General features: G+C 33.7%; 1 protein-coding gene across 1 annotated transcript in view; it reads left to right on the top strand.

Annotated features, from left to right (window-relative positions):
* The window catches only part of LOC146996655 (uncharacterized), a 36,996-nt gene that overhangs the window by 5,829 nt on the left and 6,823 nt on the right, over window positions 1-24,344 (top strand). The window contains exons 2-8 of the mRNA XM_085819732.1: window positions 785-813; window positions 4,238-4,310; window positions 7,806-7,840; window positions 9,500-9,554; window positions 10,496-10,551; window positions 15,856-15,910; window positions 21,871-21,958. Of these exons, the coding sequence (XP_085675858.1) occupies window positions 785-813; window positions 4,238-4,310; window positions 7,806-7,840; window positions 9,500-9,554; window positions 10,496-10,551; window positions 15,856-15,910; window positions 21,871-21,958 (391 nt within the window). The remainder of the gene's footprint in view (window positions 1-784; window positions 814-4,237; window positions 4,311-7,805; window positions 7,841-9,499; window positions 9,555-10,495; window positions 10,552-15,855; window positions 15,911-21,870; window positions 21,959-24,344) is intronic.

Raw genomic sequence — 24,344 nt, 5'->3', positions numbered from 1 at the left:
TGGAACACCCAGTTTTATTCAATGATTATGTGTATGGTTTTTGTATGAAAGATTAAAAAATAATTTGGAGTACAGCAAGCAAAATTATGCCTAATTTTTTTTTCCAAATAAAATTTTTTATATCATTTAAAAAATAGAGAAAATTACTTGAAAAAAAGTGGATTTTAATAACACATAATAAATGAAACTTCTGTGTCTCCTTGTGATATGCTGCTATCTACTGTTTAAAAATAAAAGTTCAAAATATATTATAAAGACATTTTAATCTATTTACAGTTGAATTTAAAGGTGTCAGAAGCGATTCAATTTGGATGTTGCATGTAGTGGAACACTGAGCCGCAAAGGGTTAAGGCAAAACCACAAGCAGGTCATTAAATCAGTTATGGTTCCTTGGAACGTACCGTTATGCTTGGTTATCTGTGGCAATTAGCTCCGAGATCGCAACCGTTATTGGAAATTCGGAAAATTCACAGAAGAGCGTGAATGCATATTATAGTGAGCTTTATGGTGTTGCAAAATAATGCTATTAGGGTATTAACAGATCAAAATTAATTAACAAATTAACAGAAAAATTGACAGATTAACCAAAAAAAAAAGAGCTTAATATTTAATTATTTACTGAAGCAACTTACATTGAAAGAAATGTTTAACCTCATTTTTTGTACTAATACTTTCTCTTCAATTCTATAGACAACATATAATTTTTTAAGCCTTTTATTTTACTCCAAATCTGTATATATCTTTTTTAAGTTTCAGATAATATATTGATTCTTTTCTTTTGTAGGGGCCCAAGTCAGCAGGTCGGCAGAGCAGGTTTGTATAATTATAATAAAACTTTACTTTTATTTCTGTTTATTTTGTCATATAAGAGCAGTGGTTTCAAACATAAATTAAATGTGGGCCTGATGCATGACCTGATACCAGATAATTCTAATTATGTTCCAAATAATTTTAATTATGTTCAGCCCACCAGCAGCCGAGCAGTAAAAGAAAAGTCGTTGAACACTAGTAGTTTGATCCAAGGTTCTAATCCCTCATATGGTCTACCTGCATGGACATTTTTTGTGGTTTCCCACAGATGTTATGTGTACACGAGCCAGTTTCCCTTAGAAAGTCCTCCACGAAGGTATCCCCCCTCTTAGGCTGATAGCTCTCAAAGCTTTGCCATTATCACACAAACCAACCAAATGATGTAATTATTTTGAATTAATGACTTGCTTGAGCTAAAAATAAACAAAGTATTTCCAAGTTGAGTACAAATATTGTCAATTTGTTCTCTTGCTTTATGCCTTGATGTATACAAAAAAATCCATATATATTTGTGCATGAATAAGTGACTACAGATTTGAGCTGCACCACCTGGTAACCATCAGTCTCATTGTTTTTTTATTAATTATCAACTGCACAGAAAAAAATGTACACATCTAAATGTACGCTCAAAGTGAATAATTCTTATTGTGAAAATTCACAACTGAGGACACTTTTTTTTTGATAGGTATGAATAATATTTGACTGCAGCTTGATTATAAATAATATTTAACTGCAGCTTTTCTGTAGCTTGAAATGTTTAAAAAAAGTTATATAAATTAAATATATATGTTTATTAAATATATATATATATTTGTACGAGTTATATTAAAAGAATTAGTTCCGTTTGCGAGTTTTTTGGGCAATTCTCATATTCGTTTTGAGTGTTGGGGGGAGGGGTTCAAAAGGTATGTGAAATTCCTTTAGGGGATCATTTTCACCTCTCAGGCCACTAATTTGAGACGACTGCTTTAGAAATGTTCTTCATTCTGGTAATATACTTCATTTTCATAGATCATCAAAATGAAATGTTTTTAGTATTTAAGATACTGTACTTTGAATATTTTTATCACACAGGCCACATTATGTATTATATTTGTTATGAATTAACCCTTTGCACTTGAGTGGTGGCGATTTGAAGTGTCAACTCGAGCTGCTGCGGCGGCCGAGTGATTTGAAATCTTAAATCGAGTGATGCTGCTACCACACTGTGGTGTTTTGTAACTCAATCTCCTTATTTAAAATGTATGATATTTTTCTTGGAAGTACTTTCGTGGACTAGGCTCTGCTGGCATTGTTGTCAAATCTTAGCTTAGTTTAGTTAGTTTCAGCATAGCATTCACTTGAAACAGTCTTGGCAGGTAATATAGTAACTAAATAGTGTTTGGCCTAAAAATATGGAGGAAGATCACATCAGCTCGAGTTCGGACGAATTCGATTTTGCCGCTTTGAATGATGAACTTGCAGTGATTTCTGATGGATTACTCCGTGAAACGAACAAATCCAGTGGAGAAGACGGTGATGGAGTAAGAGGTGTGAGCCGGCAGAAAATTAGAATTATAGAGAGCGGCAGAGAAGTTGAGAGTGATGTTGAAAGAGAAGTTGAAAGTGAAACTATGGAAAGTACAAGTAGTTCAGCATGGGTACTTTGCGGAGACTATGACAAAGTGCCGCCAAGCGTACAATTTATACCTGGCCAAAACCCCACAGCAACATGAATAGTTTTTAACATAAAACAACCAATAGATATTGATATTTTTAAAACTGTTTTTCACTAATGACACCATGAAAAAAGTATTTGTGAAACCAATATATATGCAAAAAGAAAATTGGAAGGGAAGACGCTATCTGCTAATTCAGTTTGGCGAAACTGGCGTCGTGACCAACAAAGTACAATTACTTTCAAATTACTTGTAAAGTGTTTGCCAAATTTGGCCAAAATCGTCTCGAGTTGCTGGTTCACGCAAGCGAAAAAGGCAGGAGTAACAAAATAAGCTATATAAAAGCAGTAGATGCAGTTCATAAGAATATTATTCTTTAATTTTCTGATGTATTCTGATCTGAGCACCATTCCATATGTCCTGTTATTTGCTCCTCACAAAGTTCATGAACGTGGCCATTTCGTGTATAAAAAAGGTGGAATCACTGTTGGCAGTAGTACAAGGCATTAAGCAAAGTGTTAAGAGTTTCTGTTCTGTACATTTGGACCATTAGGGAGGAGATTCATTTTGAATGAAGTAGAAATCAGTACATTCGTATATCCTGAAACGAACATGCTACTTTCAGCAAAGCAAGTTGTTTTTTAGATTGTGTTTGAGTATCGCTTTCTCTCCAGGTCAGAAGTCGTGGATTAGCCATTTCTGGGCCAAATCTGGATTTCTTGGGGAAGAAAGCTTGGCTGTGCATTTGTCCAGTCTCAGAGTTCCTAAGTCCAGTATTTTCAATCTTACCCCAAACATGGGTAAGACCTATGTAAATTCTTCTTCTTCTTCCTTTGCATAAGAAATTCTGTGCATAAGCTTCTTGTTATAGCCATTGGAAGCTTTCTTTGCAGTTGTGTGGCACTGTATCACCTATTCAGAGGTACCATTATTAGCAAATAAGGGTCATTCTTCTGGAGTCTAAACTTGTGAATGACGTTGATCAATATGTCTGTAAATGCTTCCTATCACTTGGAAACAATTCAGCCAAATTCGGAGGTTACCTCTTTAGTTTACTTGAATGTTGGATGCTATTTACTACTCTGAGACTGGACAAATGCCTTTCCATCTTGATATGGCTCATCATATGAGGTTTTAATGCAAAATCGTTTTGACTCCGGATTCTGGTCTGAAAGACGCAAAAATCTACTGTTACTACAATAAATAATAGAAGAATGCAGGTTTTTGAAAGAATCGTTCATTTTATGAGATAATTTGTTTGGATTCTAGTCTGAAAGATAAAAATGAAAGAATCGTTTATTTTATGAGATAATTTGTATTTTAATCAGCTTCATGTGCCTGTCTTTCCATTATCTGGAGTTATGAATTTTATTTCAGAGCTGTTCAGGAAACAATGCTTTAGTGAACTGGTTTGAATAAAATTTATTTTGAAAGATTCTCTTTTATTGACCAGCACCTGTACTATATAAGTTTCCAGTTTCTGTGGCCTATAGGCTTGCATTGTCTAATGCTGTACAGAAGCCCGGGTGTGAGAGAAATTCTTTTCAGGATTTCTTTCGGTAAGCAAACACAAATAAATGTACTGGTTTTTGTGAAAGTGCAGTGGTGTAAACTATGATAAATCAAAACAATATATGTGCTAGAAATATATGAAGTATAATAAAATGCTTTCAAATTTACTGAATTTTTTATTTAAATGTTAAAATAATTTATACAGTTTTTAATTCTGATTTTATCCTAGTTCTTAATTCTGATTTTATCCTCAACAGGCTGTCGACCTGTCGACATTGATGGATCTGTGTGAGCAGATCGAGGAGATCCTGCCTTGTGCAATGTCCTTGGGTAATTAAAATTTTTTTTACCATGTGCAGTAATTTAATGTTTTATATATATTTAGTTTGATTTTCTTCTTTTTTTAACTCAATGTTTAGTGCATTATTTTCTGTTTGGTTTTTGTTTGTTAATCATGTAATGATGATAAAAGTATGAATATATAATGATTGAAATGCACTGAATCATCTGTTAAATGAATTTATAGAATTTTGGGTTATTTCCCTCTTCTGAGGATGTATTTGTCCTAGAGACAAGCAAGTTATTGCCTCATTTATGAAATAAGAACTGAGTGCAAAGGAGATTTAAGCAAACTTTTTTTCTGAAAAACTTTCGATGAACAAAAGGCATGTCTGGTGTTCATGTTTTAAACTCTGTGGCTTCTTGGCAATCAGCAGAAATTTATCTTTTAAGTTTATGTAATAGTGGAGAGACTAGCAATGTGAAATAAGTTAGACTAGCGAAATAAATTCACAGACATCAGTAACTGTATGGATGCAAAAAAGAGCTTCTGGACCGTTCACTTGCTGAATGTCGGTAATGATGACACATCGGCAAAATTGATTATCAAATCTATTGTTCATGCAGAAAAAACAAAACTTTTCTCAATTCTTTCATTTTTATAAGCAATAAATTGTTCCCCATGATTATTTTCAGTCAAAAAAATGTTGCCCATATCAGAAGATATGATGCATTCTATCAAAGTAAAGTTAATGAATGACACCAGCTGTGATAAATCGAGTGATCAAATTTATGAAGACTCGCTAATGACTGAAAAAGAATTTCTGGACTCAATCAGTATTTGAATGAAATTCTTTCATAATTTTGTACACATTTTAAAATTTTATCATGTGCTAAAATGGAACTAAAAATTCGCCAAAGTGTGAGTGTAATTTTATCAAGTACATCATTATATATTCATGCTGTTTTGTCAGGCCCAGCGGCAGCACTGCTTATGTGACGAAATTGTTTGCTTATTGACGAAATCTCTCTAAAAAGTCGGGGGATCGTCTGGTATACGGTTATATACGGTAATTCGACAAGGGGGAGCTTGTTACACTTCTTGAGGAAAAAAAAAAAAAAATTGAATGCCTTATGTTCTGTAAACAGAAAGTAAATGTATTATATTACTGTTGTATTATGTATTATATTATTATATATTATATTACTGTTCAATATTGCTCAATTTTCTGGAAAAGAATCCCAGTGTTTTGCATCTTAGTACATGGAGTTCCTGTACTCAAGTGCCTATGGGTTTGTCTCAGGCATCACACATAAGAGAAATTTTCTTTTTTTATGGATGTACTTAATTTGTAACTTGTGTCATAAGCTGTTTACAGTGTCTTTTGACCAATCTAAGGGTATTTTGTCATTTTTCTTACAACTTCCGAGTGTACCACATAAATGTAGTTGAACTTCAGCAGCATGATCTAAAAATTTCCTATAGAAATTAATTCCCAAAAGAGGTCTGAATTCATTAATAGTTTTTGTTTTTCGAACATCTTGGATAACTTTAAAAGGAATCATCCAATTTTTTGTCAATTTTGCAGCCTAAGAATTCGACACGTTCTGAAGCAGATGCGCATTTAGGAAGGTTGCCAGCCAAATTAGGATTTTTTATAATGTCTTGAAAACACACTTGAGGTATAAAACCATTTATTCTTTAAATTAGATGTGAAATCATATTGATGCTTCATTGGATAATTGTCTGGAATAGAGATTGAATGTAATTTAACGGTAGTTGTCGCAACGTCACAAAGTTCCATCTCATTTGTTTTACCATATGCCGAGACCTACTCCAGCAGCTTTTGGAAGGACTAAAATGCCTTTTTGTACTACTAAAGTGAAATGTGGTTTTGGAGCAGCGAGTTTATGAGGCACTAGGAATCTAACCTTAGCCGCTACTGGAGAAACTTTAGTTTTGATTACGTGTGTATTTCATCGGTATTCGTATCCCAAACCTGTTTTAAAACATCTTCAAAGAGAGAATCATATTTTTTTTAGTTAATTACATGTAAAGGTTATAAATCTGTATTTTTGGGTGCAATATCTGGGGATATCTTGCCATCTGATGCAGCATAAGCTGTCAATTGTTTTCGGGATTTCAAATTAACAGCTTCATTTCTAGATGATTATTAAACACCAATTTGCAAAGAATAAGCAGATTGGTTTGAGCAGGTTAGGATGGGGCAGGTAAAATCCCACAGCTTCTTTACCTTCTAAATCTTCTATTTTCCATTTCATTTAGCATTTATGTTTTGAGAATGCCCAGAGAATCATTTATGTCTATGTCTTTCTGACTGTGAATTACGAAAGTGATGGCCTTTATGTATGATGTGCAGTATCTCCACTGCAGTCTTGCCCACCTGTTATTTTACACAAGAAATTCAAAATATTTAACCAATCACATCCATGCTTTCTTTTATACTTTATTCGCTTAAGATTAACTACCTAACAAGATCACTCTCCACACTTTAGGTTTGGTTTTTAAACAGGCCTTTGAAGTACATAATTATGAAATGGAACGTTGTATCTGCCCTCTTTCATCCTCTGGCGTGAACATTAATAATGATTCGTGAGGGTAATTTGGTGTTCCAGCTTTGTGCTTGAAATTTGGCTACAGTTATGCTTTCGAAATTAGGCAGTGTTTTACAGGAGGGCTGCTCTATATTATGTACAGTGTGCCGAAAAGAGGGTTCCAGCCACCTATTATGTTCTATATCAGAGTTATTCTTCCCTGACATTCTTATTATCTTGTACACCATCTGATTTTATACTCAATAAGCTGCAATGAAGGAAAGTAAATTTTTTAACAGATGGTGGTGGATACCCATATTTATAACATTCACAAGAATACACAGTATTTATCCGAGCACCGGAAGCTGTAAAACACACAGCGAAACTGTATTTATGTGAGGCTAAGTTTTGAGAAGCTTCATGCAGATTTTGGGAATTCTTGAAGGGTTGAGTATTGGAGCAAGAATTTTCTGGTATGTGTGGTCCAGAGGAACAGCCGAGCATTATTTTCCTGGATTCATTAAGGAGCCTCTGGGAAGGTACATAACATAGATTGAGAACCACTGCTTTAGCGATTAGAATTTGCTATTAACTATGGTGTTTTTATATATCAGAATTTTACAAAATGTAAGGTATATATTTCTAATCTAGAAAACGGCTATTATCTGGGTTTCCGCAATAGGAGGCTTGTTTCTCTACCTCACCCCCCAAAATTTAATATGTTTGTCATTGGTTTTAAGTCGCAGTTCATTAATATATTTTTCAGTTAGTTTCCCAAAAATAAAACTTAAAATTATATTGATAACTAATTCTTTTAAGCAGCAGTTGTCATTCCTTTAAACAAAACCCCTCAAAGAGTGTTTATTGTTGTTTCTGCAGCTTTGAATTTTATTATGTCAGCAATCGCTCTTGCCTAATTACTCAAAATCAGTACATATTTTTCTTTAAAATGTCAGATAATATCTTGATTTATTTATTTATTTTTTACAGCTCGGCACCAGAGGACGGAGATCTCCATAAACCAGGTATGTATAATTTTCATGAATCTTTTCTAAGAATTATCCATTTGATTTTCCTTTTGTCATCTAAGAGCAGCGGCCTCAAACATAAATTGAATTCACCCATTGTATGATTTGAAAGCATCTTTATTATTCCAAATAATACTACCGTAATTTCGTGCGTATAGTCCGCGGACTATCTGTGTTTAAAATGCGAATTTTTGAAGCTGCGGACTATCCACCAGTGCGGATAATACGCTGGTTGTTCACGGTTAAAATCGTTGAAATTTAAAAAACACGCTGTCGTGAACTTCCGATGATCAAATATAAAAAAAGCGTGAGATTCCAAGAAAACATTCGTATGTATCGTATCGATAGTAAACCATAGAGCATAGTGCAGAACGAATAAGTAGTAGCAAGTAGAGCTCCTAAAATCCAGGCTGAGGCATCAAGCGATGCCGAGATATGAGCCAAAGAAAGTCTTGTATGAGCACTCACTTAGCACAACCAGAGTGTTGTATCCCAGTATCCTTCGCACTGCTTTAGCGCAACTGACGAGAGGGGGAAAAGTAATTGATGCGTCAACTCGGTTTTTAGGAGCCATAGTAGCAAGTACCTGGAGTACGAAAAAAAAAAGCGTGATTCGTTTACTTATAGCGTGGCAACACGGAGTGAGTGGGGTCGAAGGTCACATTTCATTGTTGCACAGTATTTTGTTTTCGTATTTTGTCTTTCATCTTCGATAACATCGCCGGAGTTTTACTGCTGAGTTAAACTCAAGGTAGTTGACAAAGATGGAAATAGAGAAGCGGGCCGTTATTGGTTTAATCCTAGTATTCGGTGTACACGGGATTTGGCTACTTTTGGCGACTTTATGATGAGCAGTGAAAACGGGACATATACGATGAGTAGTTAACGGGTCATTCAAAGAAAATATATAGTTAAACATAGTATATAGTATATATATTATGTGTGTATATACATATACTATGTGTGTATACTATATATATATAGACGTTCTTTGGATCATTTTTGGTGTTGGCGATAATTTTCAAAGTCGCGCCAAGGCTGCATCGTATACTAGGATTTTACCCTGTTATTTTGAAGTGGACGAGAAAGCAGTGAGAAATTGGCGCAAACAAAAGGATGTGTTTAAAAAGCATGGGAATATTGCCGTATTAAAAAAACGTAATTTTGGACGTATAGTCCGCGGACTATCCGGTGGTGCGGACTATTTGACGATTTTTGAAATTTTTTTTTATATAAAATCGTGTCTGCGGACTATACGTGCGAAATTACGGTAGTATGTTGAATCAATGATTAACAATTATTAATCAATTATCAATGAATCAATGATTAAGCTAAAAATAAATGGTTTACAAAATATTTCCAAGTATTTCTGGCTACAGATTTGAGCTGCAGAACCTGCTAACCATCAGTCAATCTCATTTTTTTAATTAATTTTCAACCATGCAGAAAAAAGTGTTCACTTATAAATGTACACTCAAACAAAGTGATTTTTATTTTTGCAAACATTTAACTATTATAAACTATTATCAAGCAAAAGAATATATGTGTTAGAAATCATATGAAATATAATAAAATGCTTTCAAATATAGTGAATTTTTTATTTAAATGTAAAAATAATTTATACAGCACTTTTAATTCTGACTTTATTCTTTTCAGACCTTATGTTACCTGAAGCTCTGTCAGCAACTGATAAGCTGGTACATCAGTGGAGGTAATTAAGAGTAAAAATTTTTTTGGCATATACAGTAATTTAATGTTTTATATATACTTAGTTGTTCTTCCCAGATGTTCTTATTGTCTTGTACCCCATTTGATTTTATACTTCATCAGCTGCAATAAAGGGAAGTAAAATTTTTAACAGATAGTGGTGAATATACCATATTTATACCATTTGCAAGAATAGACATTTAAGTGCAGGAAGTAGTAAAACACACAACAAAACTGTATTCATTCATGTGAGGCCAAGTTTTGAGAAGCTTCAAGCAGATTTTAGGATTTCTGGAACAACTGAATATGGAAGTGAAAAATTTCTCGTAGCTGTGTTTTCCAGGAACTGCCAAGAATTATTTTCCTGAATTGTTGAAGGAGCCTCTGGGAAGTACATGTGGAACATAAATTGGGAACCGCTGCTTCAGAGATTAGAATTTGCTATCAAAATTGTGTTTCTGTTAATCAGAATTTTACATAATGTAAGGTATATATTTCTAACCTGGAAAATGGCTATTATCTGGCTTTCCACAATAGCAGGCTTGTTTCTCTAACACCCCCCCCCCCCCCCGAGGAAAAATTTAATATGTTTGTAATCGAGTTTTAAGTCACAGTAATATTAATAATACTATATCCATCAGGTCGTCTACAAAAAATAAAACTTTCATTTTCTCTTTTACCTGCCCATCGTGAAATTGACGAATCAAATTGATAACTAATTCATAACTATTAAGCATAATTGATAACTAATAAGCAGCGGTTGTCATTCGTTTTAAACAAAAACTCTTCAAAGAGTGTTTTCTGTTCTTTCTGCAGTTTTGAATTTTACATGTTGCCAATTGTTCTTGCCTGAAAATATATGTAACAAATAAACAAATAGTTTCAGTAGGAAAAAGAGCTTTTTTTTTTACTCAAAATCAGTATATATCTTTCTTTAAATTTCAGACAGAGGGTTTATGGCGGCCGTCCTCCGTACCACCAGGGAAGGAGCATTGCAGAAGGTTTGTATAATTATGATCAAAAATGTTCTAAGACCTTATCCATTCGATTTTTCTTTCTGTTCATGTTGTCATCTGAGAGCAGTGGTTTCAAACATAAATTAAATGTGGGCCTAATGCATGACTTGATAGCACCTTATTCCAATAGTTGAGTCCAACAGCAGGCGAATGGTAAAGTCGCTAAACACCGTTATTTTGGTCCGACATTCGAATGCTGTCTGCATGGGCGGTGTCGTGGTTTTCCCAAGGTGTAACGTGTGTACGAGCCAGTTTTCCGTAGACAGTCCAGCACAAAGCCATCCCTCCTCTCAGGCAGATAACCCTGAAGGCTTTGCCATTATCACACAAATGAACCAAACCAACTAATTATTTTGAATTTGATGACTTACTTACTTAAGCTAAAAATAGACAGTTTATAAAGTATTTCCAAGTTGAGTACAAATATTGTCAATTTGTTCTCTTGCTTTTGTTCGCTTCTTGTTTTCCCTTGATGTACAGAGGAAAAAATTAATATAGTTGTACATGAATAAATGAATTTCTTTATTTCTGGCAACAGATTTCAGCTGCACCACCTGATAACCATCAGTCAGCATCATTCTTTTCTTATTACCGCATTTGACAGCATATAAGATGCACATTTTTTCCTAAATTTGGTCTAAAAAAAGTTACCTGCGTCTTATACGTGAAGGACACAGGTTAACTTTCAATACTGAATGCTATTTTTAGCCCGGATAAAGGTCTAGACATACATAACTTTTTCTACATCTGCCATAATTATTTTGCGCATGCGTGAAATATCTGTTGCCAAAAAGCATGAAAGCTTGAAGCTGATGTCGAAGTCCGAACAGGTTCGACGGTCACATTAAGTCTGTGGAGCCTTTCCTTCATTACATAGACTTTCTTTGACTCAGCCAACACACGTGTAGGTATCGGTGCTACTCTGTATAAACATGTCGGTATCGGTGCTTAAAACTATTTGTTTTAAAAAAATACCCTGGAAAATATGACTACAGGAAACAAGAGATTAAGCTACTATGCCAAAGTGTATATAGTATTAACTGAGACACAGCAGCCAACAGAAGTGCATACACACAGCACTAAAAAAGTACTAAATAGTCTGGTTGTCTAGAATGGCCCCAGGCGACTTACAGTAGTTGTGTACCTGGTACTATATTTAAACATTGTGACTCCATGTAATCCATTACTCCACATGGAGAGTTTTATAAACATAGTATGACAATACATTAAGCAGTATTCTTGGAGCTTAAAATTTCTTCAAACATTGTGAACATGCTAAGCTGCTTGCAGCTCAGGCATTTTTTCTGAGATTTAAAAAATAATATTGATTACAGAGTCTCCTTTAAATATGTTATTCAATTCCTTGAGGAATTTAAATACATTGCGTATATAAAGTCGTGCACTTTTGATCGGTCACAGGAAAGCAACAAAACAAGATAGAAATGTGAAATCTCCACCAAACAAAAGGAAACCTCTTAAAAGTTTCATACCTATCCAGTGAAATCCAATGGGCTCCATCCATGCTGTCACAGTCTACTGGGCAGAGGTCCTCTCGCTTAATCATTCGTCACTCAGCACCACACGTTCACTTTAGGGCTGTTACGTTCGTACTCTACATAGGCATTAGGATTTTCAACAGCCCATATTCGGATGTTACGGTGATGAACATGTCCACTAACATGGAGTATTGCCTCATTGCTAAACACAACCATCTGAAAAAAGTCGGTTATCTATTATCAATCTCGTGAAGCTTCTCTGCAGGGAACGCAAATCATTTGGGTCTGTCTGTCTGTTTGATAGCCTGCAACAGCTGCAGTTTATAAGCCATTAAGTGTAGATGTTTAAGACCTTATGAACTGTTGTCTTGCTTAGGTGTAATTGTTGAGCACACACACATACGTGTTTTTTAGAACTTTCTCCCATATAGTCTCTACTGATTCATCTCTGACCAGTGTCCTGCCAGAATGGGGTTTGTCCAACAAACTGCCAGTATCCTTCAACAGCTTATCCCACCAATTAATGTTATTCCTATGTGGGGGTGGTTTGTTGTACACTTGAGTATATTCACGTTGCACTTTCACAGATTCGAATTTGGCAAGCCACAAAACACGTTGAAGTTTCCCCTGTATGGTCCACATCTCGAATGGCATGGGTGGGCCGATCTGCTGCTTCTCAATTTGCAGTGTTGCATCATCATATGTGTGCATACATGCTTGCACATTATACTACAAAAAGTTGTAGAGTTCTCCTTTTGTTTGGTGAAGCTTTCACATTTCTATCTTGTTTTGTTGCTTTCCTGGGACCGATCGAAAGTTCACAGTGACTTTACAGACACGCTGTATATCAGTGAATGCACTGATACCCACATCAATAGTTCGTTTTTCCATGTTACCGTTATTTGGAACAGTTCTATTAGGCATATTTATGTTTTTAGTATTATTATTGGTCCTACCTTTTGGCACACTTGCATAACTAATACCAGGACCACATAAGCAGTTTTGCTGACATTATTATTAGTTATATATTTTGATACATTAGATTTGTTATTTAATTAATAAATGGTTTGATAGATGGAAATTTCAGGGATTTGCAACAGTTGCTCGGTTGTTTACAATTATAACATTTTCAAGCCTCTTGGCAGTGCAATTTTCAGTTTTGTGAGGTCCCGCACATTTAATGCAACGGGACTTCAGTTTGGATGCATGAGATGTGTGGTGGAAGTGTTGGCAGTTGTGACACTGGAAAACATTGCACTAGCTTTATAGGCAGTAACACTTACATAAAAAATCTGATGTGTATACCACATGACTTCCTTGTACGGAATGTTTAAATTATCCACATTTTTTCTTGCATTTTATTTAAACTTATTGGATTGAATTAAATCTACTTCGTCGATAGTGCATAAACCACAATCGAATAAATGCACTCTATAAAATTCACTATATTTGTTTACCATAGCGACACTCTGGCCCTAGGATCACTTAACAGCATTATATTTTGTTTATATTATAATGCAGAATACACAAAATTTATATGATTTGAAGAATTATCTAATCATTGCCACATGTTCTATTCAAATACTATTATAATAAATCTAGAACGATGTATAAAAGAAATTAAGCTAGCAAAACGAAAAAGAAACAGTTTTTCACAGACGATTTAGTATTTCTTATTCAATTAATTCAGTTCTCACTTCACAACAAGGCAAAAATACATAAAAACTTAAAATATCTACATTAAAAATTACGAAGTAAATTCGAAACACTTATTTCCTCGAAAAAATTCCAGAAAGGATCAAGCATTATTTAATTTGCAGTAATAAATGAAGGCATTATTTTTGTTGTTACGAAGCTTAATTCCTCTAGTTTGGCAACAAATCTACTATACTGCTGTTTCAAAGGTAAACGATCAATGGCTGCAAAAAAAAAAAAAAAAAAAAAAAAAAAAAAAAGAGGCTTAGTATCACTTAAACAACTTTAAAATTGTTGATAATTCTAAAAATATTGCAAGTTCAAATTGTTCAAGTTTCAAATGCAAACAAATGGTACCACTTAAACAACTTTTAAATTGTTGATAATTGTACAAATATTGCTTGCAGATTTACTAAAGGCATAAAAGCCTTAACCGGAAGATAAGAGCAATAGAATTCAATCATTTTTAAAACGAAAAGTGCATAATTTACAAACATATAAGAATAAAGAAACTGAGCTCTAGGTTCAAAAACAAGTTATTCTAATTCTTGCGCAATAGCTGCAAAGTAAGATAATAATAATTTATTTACTAAAGAAATATTGATTATATTATCTCCTAATATTAATTTTAGTAGAAGTGTCAAAAAAGTGTGAACCCATAGGTAGGAAGTTGTTTTAAAGAAATTCCGAAAATTGTTTTAAAGTAACTTGAATGTAAATTGTTAAAAATGTTTACGGAACTAAAAGTAAATCATGAATAACAAAATTTCAATTGGAAAAAGAAATTAAATTAAAAGCAAGCAATTGTTGCTATTGATCGAAATTAGTTGACTTTTCTAGGGGAACAAACCAACTCCTGTTCAGTGAAATATAATTAATAAATACAAAGGTGTTTTTTCTTTTACTTAAGTAATAAAATTGATGCCAAACTGGCAAATTAAGTTAGGCCAAATATTTCCGTGAAGTGAAGGCATTTAGAACCGAAGTAGAGTACCAAAGAACTCATTCTTATTAAGCATTTTCGCTAATACAGTTTTGAGTGAAAAGCAATTAATGTAGTAAAATTGATAAAATACTTGAGTAATTGTCACCCAACACCCTCTTTTTTATGCATTTTAATTCAAAACTATTTGTAAAAAATTAATGTATTAAAATTAATGTAACATTTGTAATCTTAATTGGAATTATGAAATAGAACACAAAGTAATTGAAAAAAATTAGAAAATGAAGAAATATAATTCAGTCTTTGCAAAAAGAAATCAAATAATAAAAATTGAAAATTAATATATATATTATAAGAAAAGGGAATGTACATGAAGATATAAAAAGCCAGAAGAAGCATTAATTAACTTAAACATCTGTTAAAATTTTGAATGTGCTAGTGAATGGAAATTAATTAATTTCTGGCTAATTGTCGTGTCGGAATGAGGAAGAAATTAAGAAAAGGAAAAAAGTAATTCATTGTATACATGGTATGTGTACGATGTGTTCCTTTTCTAAATATTGAACCAATGAATTAACATTTCATGTGTATATGTGAGATAAAAAATATGTGAATCAAAATTATAATTTAAACTAACGGTAAAACATTAATTCTCCCTCTGTATTATAAAAATCGCAATAACTTCTCTGGATTTCGTCATTTCTAGATTATTTTATGGCCTGTGCTGCTCTGATAATTGGGAACTGAAACGGACATGCCCCCCCCAAAAAAAAACCCGACTAACTTGAAAACACAGCTCAGAATATCTCGCTCACCTCGGAACACTGAGCGCAAACAACAACTCTCTTCTATCGACAAGTATCTATACTATACATGTTTCCACTTTTGTGCTCCATAGGCTCTTACTTGCATTGTGTAAAGCTGTACAAAAGCCCTGGTGTAAGAGAAACTCTTAGAATTTCTTTCGGTAAGTGAACACCAATACAAGTGCAGATTTCTCGTAAAAGCAAACCGGTGTAAACTATGATAAAGATAAGAATATCTATGTTCGAGATTATATGAAGTGCAATAAACTGCTTTCAAAGCTGCTGAAGGTTTTATTTAAATGCAAAAATAATTTTTACAGCATTCTAATTGTTATTTTATCCTTTTCAGTTGCTGGAGGCGTTGAGAACGCTGAAGGAGGTAGCAGAGTTTATAATGCATATAGGTAATTAATAGTAAATGTTTTTTGGCATATACAGTAATTTAATGATTTATATATATTTAGTGTCATTTCAGTCATTTTTTAACTCAGTGTTTAGTGCATTATTTTCTGTTTGGCTTTTGCTAATCTTGTAATGGTTATAAAAGTTAGCTGTTTTGTTTCCACTTATTATTATTAGTGGCCAAGAAACATGAAGTAAATAAAATTAAGTACCTATAAAATACAAATTGCATGTAATCTGAAATCCCACAAATAGTATGGAACAGCTAATAGTAATATAAGAAAATAAACAAGGACAGTAAGTGCTTTATCCTGTGCAGATAAAACTAAAATGACACGTCATATTTTCAGTTAAATTCCATTCTTCTGAAAGTGACGATTTTGATATCTTAAGGGTCCCGAGAGGATGTTGATGTCGTGAAGTAAGTCTTACCAAACATATATTCTGAATATCTCTAACCTGTTCTGTACTCCAGTGCCATGGCTAGCCATAGCAAACATTTTCTTCTTCTGGGAAATCATGGTTCATTTGATGTGTCTGTTGTGTTACCAGCAATAAAAATAAAATCCTCTCCTATACCTCCACAGGAAAACCTCATATAAGGTTAAAAAACCCATCTCCGTAATGTTGGCTAATCACGGTGCTTGCATTGGAGACAGACAGAAGATGAGAGTGGTCCCCGGGTTCTCTCATGGCGTTCATAAATGGGGAAACTTAGAAACTTTCATACTTAACATAAAACGTTCATAACTTAGAAAATATAGCATGGAACTGGAAAGCTGTTCTAAAGATAGTAATGATTATAATCAGTATTTCACTAAGGACTTATATTATTTGCATTTCATTGTGAAAAATATAATTTACAACATTCTTATTTAAAATGAGACAACATATGTGACTTTAATATTTATAAAACTTGAACTATGTAGTGTTTGGAAGTGTAAATACCAAAAGAAAAGCAATAGAACTGTAGTTGGCAATTAATAAAAATCTGTGTTTTTTTAAATATTAAACGCTCAGAAGTGCAATTATTATGGATTACAGTATTTAGTAATCTTAAAATGCGACTAGATCTGTTACCTGCGAATTCTGTCACAAGATTGAAGATGAACACCACCAGGGAAGGGTGTAAAAGACCCATTCATTGTTCACAAAATATTTAGCACTTGGCACGGACTTGCGGGCTTACAAGGCCACTTGCAGTGAGAACTTAAAACATGAAGTAACAATAAATGTAAAGGTAAAGAGTAGTGCCAGGCTACACAATTCAGTTTAAGCTAACAGGTTAACTCAGAAAACCTACACAGGCAGAACACTAACTCCATAGCAAGAATGCGTAGCCACCGTTAAAACTGGTAGAAACCATTGAACATGTACTCACAATAGCAAAAACACTGTCTAACCTTTTTGGCTCCAAAAGTTTAAATACTCTCGTTTACCCTACTTCATTTGTACGCTGGTGAGGAAAAGCAAGGAGAAATAAGAGAATTCATGAAAGGTTCACAAAATAAAATAAGTATTAGTAAAAAGAGGCAGACCCCCCCCCACTATATGTATATTCTATGGTTTAGTTTACGGTGGTAGATTGCTGTGATCATTTCGTATGGTTTTTGAAAACAATACTTGGTAGTAAGTTTTGTACATTAAAACCTCCATAATAGCGCACAATGCAATTTTTTTTCATTTATTATGAATTTCTTGGCTGTGACGAGCATATACAAAAATTAAGCAATGGAAGGAAAACTCAAATATAATAACAAAAACCATGAATTCTAACATTTTTTATAGTGTTTTCTTAATATAGTCAAATACCGAAAATCCACCGATCTGAAATCCGCGTAGCCTCTAAAAGTATAAACATTTAGTTTAGAGGTTTTGGAAACCGCAACATGGAGTACGAAATATCGAAGTAAAAATACTTGCTGCATAATGACGTCATAATTACTGAATAATAATGTGTCATAACGGAAATACCAAATTATTGACATCATGATAAGAGATTTTTTCCTCTCCAATCTGCTTCGATTAACTCTTCTTTCAAGTTCACTCTTCATGCTGCTGTACTTTCTGAGCTTTGTTATTTCATGAGATTGTTTAGTGATCCGGATATTTTGTGTATAAATTAAGAATATTTTAAATTTCAGCGCTTTTGATGCAATGACAGATGATAAATGCACTCATGATTTTACTGCTTGCAACATTGAAAAACGTAAACACGTTGCATTCACAGTAAAAAGTGGAAATTCTGCTAAAGCTGGAGGCAGGTGCTACTGCTTGGTTTATAGCAGAATCGTATGGAATTGCCAAACGGACTGTGTATGATATACGGAACAATAAAGAAAAGCTGTTGAAATTTTACAGCAAAAGTGATTCTAACACCGGAAATCTTTACATGGGTGAAATCGGCAGACCTCTATGCTGTTTTGTACGAGTGGTTTATGGCAGCGGCAGAGTGATTCGGTACATATTTCAGGACTACTACTGGGAGAACAGGGGCAGCAGATTCATGCTGATTTAGAAATAGAGGAGCCTAATATAAATGAATAATATAATACAATCAGTTTATGTATAATAATAATTTAATGCATAGAATTAATTATTGTAATAATGTATATAATAATTTAATTAAATGTAGTTAATATGCCTTACTTATCTTTCACTTTTAGTCTGAATATTATCTTTTCTGTCCTGAAATCCGCAAAATCCTAAAATCCGCACAACCTCTGGTCCCAAGCGTTGCACATTTCTGGACTTCTACTGTATCACTTTTTATTATATATTAGCGAATGTACACCGTACCTCCCCGATTCACCCCAAAAAGGGAGAGGGAGGTTGACAGTTCTATATCTTCTGCTCTACTTTTCTCATCTTTGAAATTAAACGTAAGTTTTCCCATGTTTCAAAAGTGCGACCTTGGGATATATATTAGATTTATAAATAGCAGGTTTGGCCAAACTTCATGTGAGTAAGTGCCGCACGTTGGAATTCAGGAATGTTAGAGAGCCACATCTAGATTTTCTAAAAGCCACAAGTTCATATTTACATCACTATAGAATTAGTGGAGGAGGTTCTAAATAGAAAGAAATCCCTGATAACTTTGTAAAAAGAGTCTAAACTAATTAGTTACTTCTTTTTGGACACTGAATAGTTTTAGATCACCATATTTCATGCATATATTTTATGCAGGAGCCACACAAGTTACCTGCGAGAGCCATATCAGGCTTGCCAGCCGTGGAATATATCATCATCCTTCCATTTTTCTGTATCTTTATTACTATCATCATCTGAAATATAATGTTCAGATTTACAACTGATATTATTTATCTCGATATTTCTCGCGGAGGTGAGAGTGGTCCCCGAACTCTCTCGTGACCTTCGTGTACCTCGACACTTAGAAGACATAGCATGAAACTGCTATAACTGGTTCTAAAGATAGCAATGATTATAGTCAGTATTTAACTAAGTGCTTAATTTCTTTGCATTTGTTAGTTTAAAAACCTAAGTTGCAACATTCTTATTTAAAATGAGATAATGATCTAACAAATAACATATGTGACTGTAATATTTATAAAACTTGAATTATGTTGTGTTTGGAAGTATAAATAACAAAAAAAAGCAATAGACCTGTAGTTGGCAATTAATAAAAACTGATCTTTTTATCTACCCAAATCTACCCAAATGTTGTTACCTGCGAATTCTCTCACAAGATTTAAGATGAACACAACCAGGGAAGGGTGTAAAAGACCCATTTATTGTTCACAAAATATTTAACATTTGGCACAGAATTGACCCTTAAAACAGGAAGTAACAATAAATTTAAAGGTAAAGAGTAGTGCCAGATTACACGATTCAGTTTAAGCTAAATAGGTAGACTCAGAAGCCTACGCAGGCAGAATACTAACTCAACGGCAAGAATGTGTAGACGCTTTTAATATTAACAACAGATAGAAACCATTAACCTTGCAGCACATGAACTTGGCAATTTTACATGAGCACGCGCGCACCATATTTTTTACGACATCTGTTATTATACTGTTTTTGGCACAAAAAAGGACAGAAATGAGTGGATATTGGTAATAAATTTGTTAAAACATAAAATATTAACTTTATTATTGCAGAATACAAATGATGTCACATTTAAATGATAGTAAATTATTTTTAAACGCTTATATTAGTCAGGTGGAAAAGCAATGATGTATTTTACTATAGAAATTTTAAGGTTATTATTTAATAACTGTATTTTAAAATTCAAGCTAGTTTTATTATTCATCTGTCCTGTTGATTTATCTTCAGATCGAAGATAACTTGTCAGAAAGAATACATCTCTTGTAGCTCATCTCAGTTAGCTATTTCAATTCCAGTGCCATGACTTGAGAACAATTCTTTTGTATTTACATGGAATTATTTTTTTATTCCTATCACATGTAACAATCTCTGTCTTTCGAGTATTTTATCTTTTAGCAAACTTATATATTTATTTGTACATTCCAAAATTTCACCTAGCATATTATTTATATCAACTATTTAAAAAAAATTTGCTATTTCATCCTTTATATACTTGGCATAGTGTTTTAGGCCAGGTAACGCTCACAATATTCATGTTATTTGTCTTTGAGCAGTTTGTCTACTTTTCTAAAAGCCACAAGTTCATATTTACATCATCGTGCAAGTAGTGGAGGTGGTTTTAAATAGAAAGAAATCCCTGATAACTTCATAAAAAGAGTCTTAAACTAATTAATTACTTCCTTTTTGACACTGAATAGTTTTATTTCACCATATTTCATACATATATTTTATATGCATGAGCCACGCAAATGGCCTGCGAGAGCCGTATCAGGCTCGCGAGCTGCACTTCGGCCACCCCTGATATACAGCATTGTTCTAGGATAAGTATTTTGACACAAAATTGGAATTTTTTAAAAATAACATACCGATTTCCCCCCCCATATTTTGATTCTAGGACTCAAATTATGCCAAAGTGACCATTTTGCGTAGTAGTTTTTAAAAAACTAGCTCTCAAAATTTTAGCTGCTCTCTGTTTATAGAATTATGTATATAATGATTAATATCTCTTATTTTATTTAACTTATGTGAGTCTTCCTTTTAACATTTCACCCATTTTTTATGATTATTTTTACAATTTGTATTTTTAAATAATTTTTATAAATTTTCATAAAATTTTTTAATTATAAGCTATAAAATATTTCCATTATGTTAAAGTAGATGTATTTCTATTTTTCTGTGTATTTCTGCAAAAAATTAAGAATTTTTTATTCAAATCTTTTAAAAGATATACGGGAATTTACATTTGGGCACATTTTGAAGTTTGGCATATATTCAAAATAATAACACCAAATGTGGGCAATAATAGCACCAAATGTGCTTTACACACTTCGTTAAAATTATTTGAAAGTATGAATGATGCACCTTTTTTCACGCACTTGCACACTTAAAAAAAGGAAAGGAAAATAGTTTAATTAAGAAGTTTACAAAATTAAATATTGTTGGTGCAAACTGGGGGAAAAAATGCATCAAGGTAAATTTTTTAATTTCTCCATAAATTTCGTGCCAAGTTTTATAAAATTTAATATTTATTCATAATCTGAGTTGTAGAAGCGAAATATGGAAAAAAATATTTCCATGTCATTTCAGGAAAAGTCTGATTTTGTGTAAGAATACCCATGTTAGAACAATGCTGTGTATAAATCTAATATATGTCCTAAGTCGCACTTTCGAGATGTGAAAAATGAAGTTTGAATTTTGTCAATCGGCAGAGCAGAACGGAGATTCAGAAGTGTCCCTTCCCCCCCCACAGTACATCATATTATCAGCGCAGAATGTCTAGGAATTAGAATATAAATGTTTTAAATGATGTTGAGTATCCTAGTATTATCAAACAATAAATATCTTTTGCGTTTGGGCACTATTAAATTGTTTCTGTAGATAATTGTTAAATTTGTAGTACTTGTTCCAACTCTTCAGAAATCCTTTCAAAGAGTTCTTTGCTTCTACATCAACAGCACTAGTTTTCTTCAAGCCACTCGAGTGAGGTAAATCTTATTGTTAATGTAGAAGGTCTAAGTTATGTATTGTATTGTATGGTTAAGTATTGTTAATGTAGAAGGTCCACTGGTGGGCCTATTTTGTAACAGTATCAGTGGCTAAGTGGTAAAGTCGCTGAACACTGGTAGTTCGGTCTGAGGTTCAAATCCCGCGAACGGGCTGGCTGCATCAGTGTTTTCATGGTTTTCCACATGTGTAACGTGTATACAAGCCAGTTTTCCTTAGAAAGTCCTCCATGAAGGCTTCCCTCCCCTTAAGCAGATAGCCCTAGTGTGCTTTGCCATAATTAAATACACCACCACCACCACTGTTACGAAATTTACAGGAGCGGTGAGATAGCTTCCCCACAAAGCAACTTTAGGGTTGCCATAAAATGGCAAGGGAAGGCAGTGTTGCCACATTTGGCAAAAAATTGCCCATTTGGCAACAAAATTGGAGATATGCGATGGATGGATGGAGAAACTTCTGGAATGAATTCTCACCGGTTTAGCCCAGAATGTTCTCGAACACAAGCCGAAAGCTATATAAACCCCCGCTGGTCCACAGTCAGACTTCATCGAGAGGGCGAGAGTGTGTGCCTCGCATAGAGTGCGAGATAGTTAGTATTGAGTTGGTGTCTTATCTAGTGAGTCAATCCCTGCGGAGTCGATCGAGTTGACAGCTGGGCAGCGAGTGTCAAGTGGGTCGTCGAGTGCACCGAAGGAGTCTCTTAGTGTACTGCAGTTAGTGCATCATCGAGAGAGTGTGTTGAGCTCCAGGAACGACTGAACAGAAGAGTCAGGAGCTGTGTTCATGTGTTATCGAGTGCATTGCGAGTTGTAACGTGGAGAGTACGTGGAGTTCCGAAAATGACCAAGCAGAGTCGAGAGCTGTACTCTGGTGCTTTGCAGGAAGCTGTCTCCACCGTTATTGTCTGATAGTGTGAAAGCTGTGTTGCTGATTGTTCCAGCGTGTTTATAGTAGATCTACGACTACTGTAAAAAGTGTTATTGAAGCAGTCCTGATTAATATTGGCTAAATAAAGTGTGTTTCGATACTTCGTCAAGTGTCATCGTTATTCACTCCAAATCCACACGAACCCCGTACAAATGTGAAAGAAGAAAATAACGTAACAACTGGTGCCAGAAAAGAAAAACACACAACAATACTATGCAAGTAATAAAAATGTGAAGGCTTTAAATGATGTTGTTGAGCATCCCATTATTGTCAAATAAAGAATATCTTCAGTGTTTAGTCTCTTCTATTAATCAGTTTTGCTGATATTTTACTCAAACAATGCATTTTCTAAACACGCAGAAAATCTTTGAGTAATGTATGTGGTAGTATGCTTCAAGCATTAAAAAAAAAAAAAAAACTGGTTTTTATTAAATAGCATAATGAACCTTTGTTTTGTTTTTTTAAATTGTATTAAGAAAGCAGTGTTGTGATCTGCAAAATACTGTTAAGAAAATTATAAAACTGCATTTTGTGATAAATGTTATAAAAATCATTTGTGCTTTTTAAAATTTTGTTCATTTGGAACAGAAAACTTGCTATCAGTTAAAGCTTTGGGTACTTTTCCATTTTGCCGCCGCAAATCTTGCCAAGCAGACTATTGACGACAACATACTGTATACACATAAAAAATGTTAACAAATGTTAGTTCTAAGAATTGTTTATTTTGACGGCATAAACATTTTAATATCGTTTAAAATTTTGTACAAAGTCAATAAGTAAAGACAATAAATTTATAAAAAGATGCTTTCATGGTTCAACATCCTGATTTGCCAGTTCATGTCATCTCGTCTCAACGTAAACTACGCTACAAAAATATAATTCTCTGAATAATTATCTACATTAATTTCATGTTAAATCTTTATTTGGAATACAGGTTTAAATGCAAGAATTATTTCAATTTGTACGAATAACTTACTCAGTCGGAAGTTATGTAAAACCACAGTACTTTACTTTGATGAATTTAACCATTGACTTTGCCTTTTCTATATTTTCGCCTTTAGGTGAGTGGTGTGATTGCATCCTAATTGACTTAATTACCGCGAACGGCCTTAGGGCATAAAATTGAACTGTCTGGTAAAAATTCTATGTAATTATATGCGAGTTTTGGAAGAAACAATCAATCTGATTAGAAATGGCTGTGACTTGTTTTTAAAATGAGGCTTAAAAGGTTACCAGTGAGGAGATATTCCGTTTGTCATGAGTTGTACCATTACTGGGGACTTTTTCGCCTGCGCCGGTAAAATGGAAATGTAGCAAACTTTGTTATAACTGTTTAAATGAATATTTGGAAATATATTTAATATTCTTGCAAAATGTCCAGCTACGGTATATTTAATATTCTTGCAAAATGTCCAGCTGCAGTAAGATAGTGCAAGG

Source organism: Stegodyphus dumicola, chromosome 6 (assembly GCF_044657685.1).
Source record: "Stegodyphus dumicola isolate Sdum_Otavi_A_Nest chromosome 6, ASM4465768v1".
Lineage (NCBI taxonomy): Eukaryota > Metazoa > Arthropoda > Arachnida > Araneae > Eresidae > Stegodyphus > Stegodyphus dumicola.
This window is presented reverse-complemented; position numbering and strand designations above follow the sequence as displayed.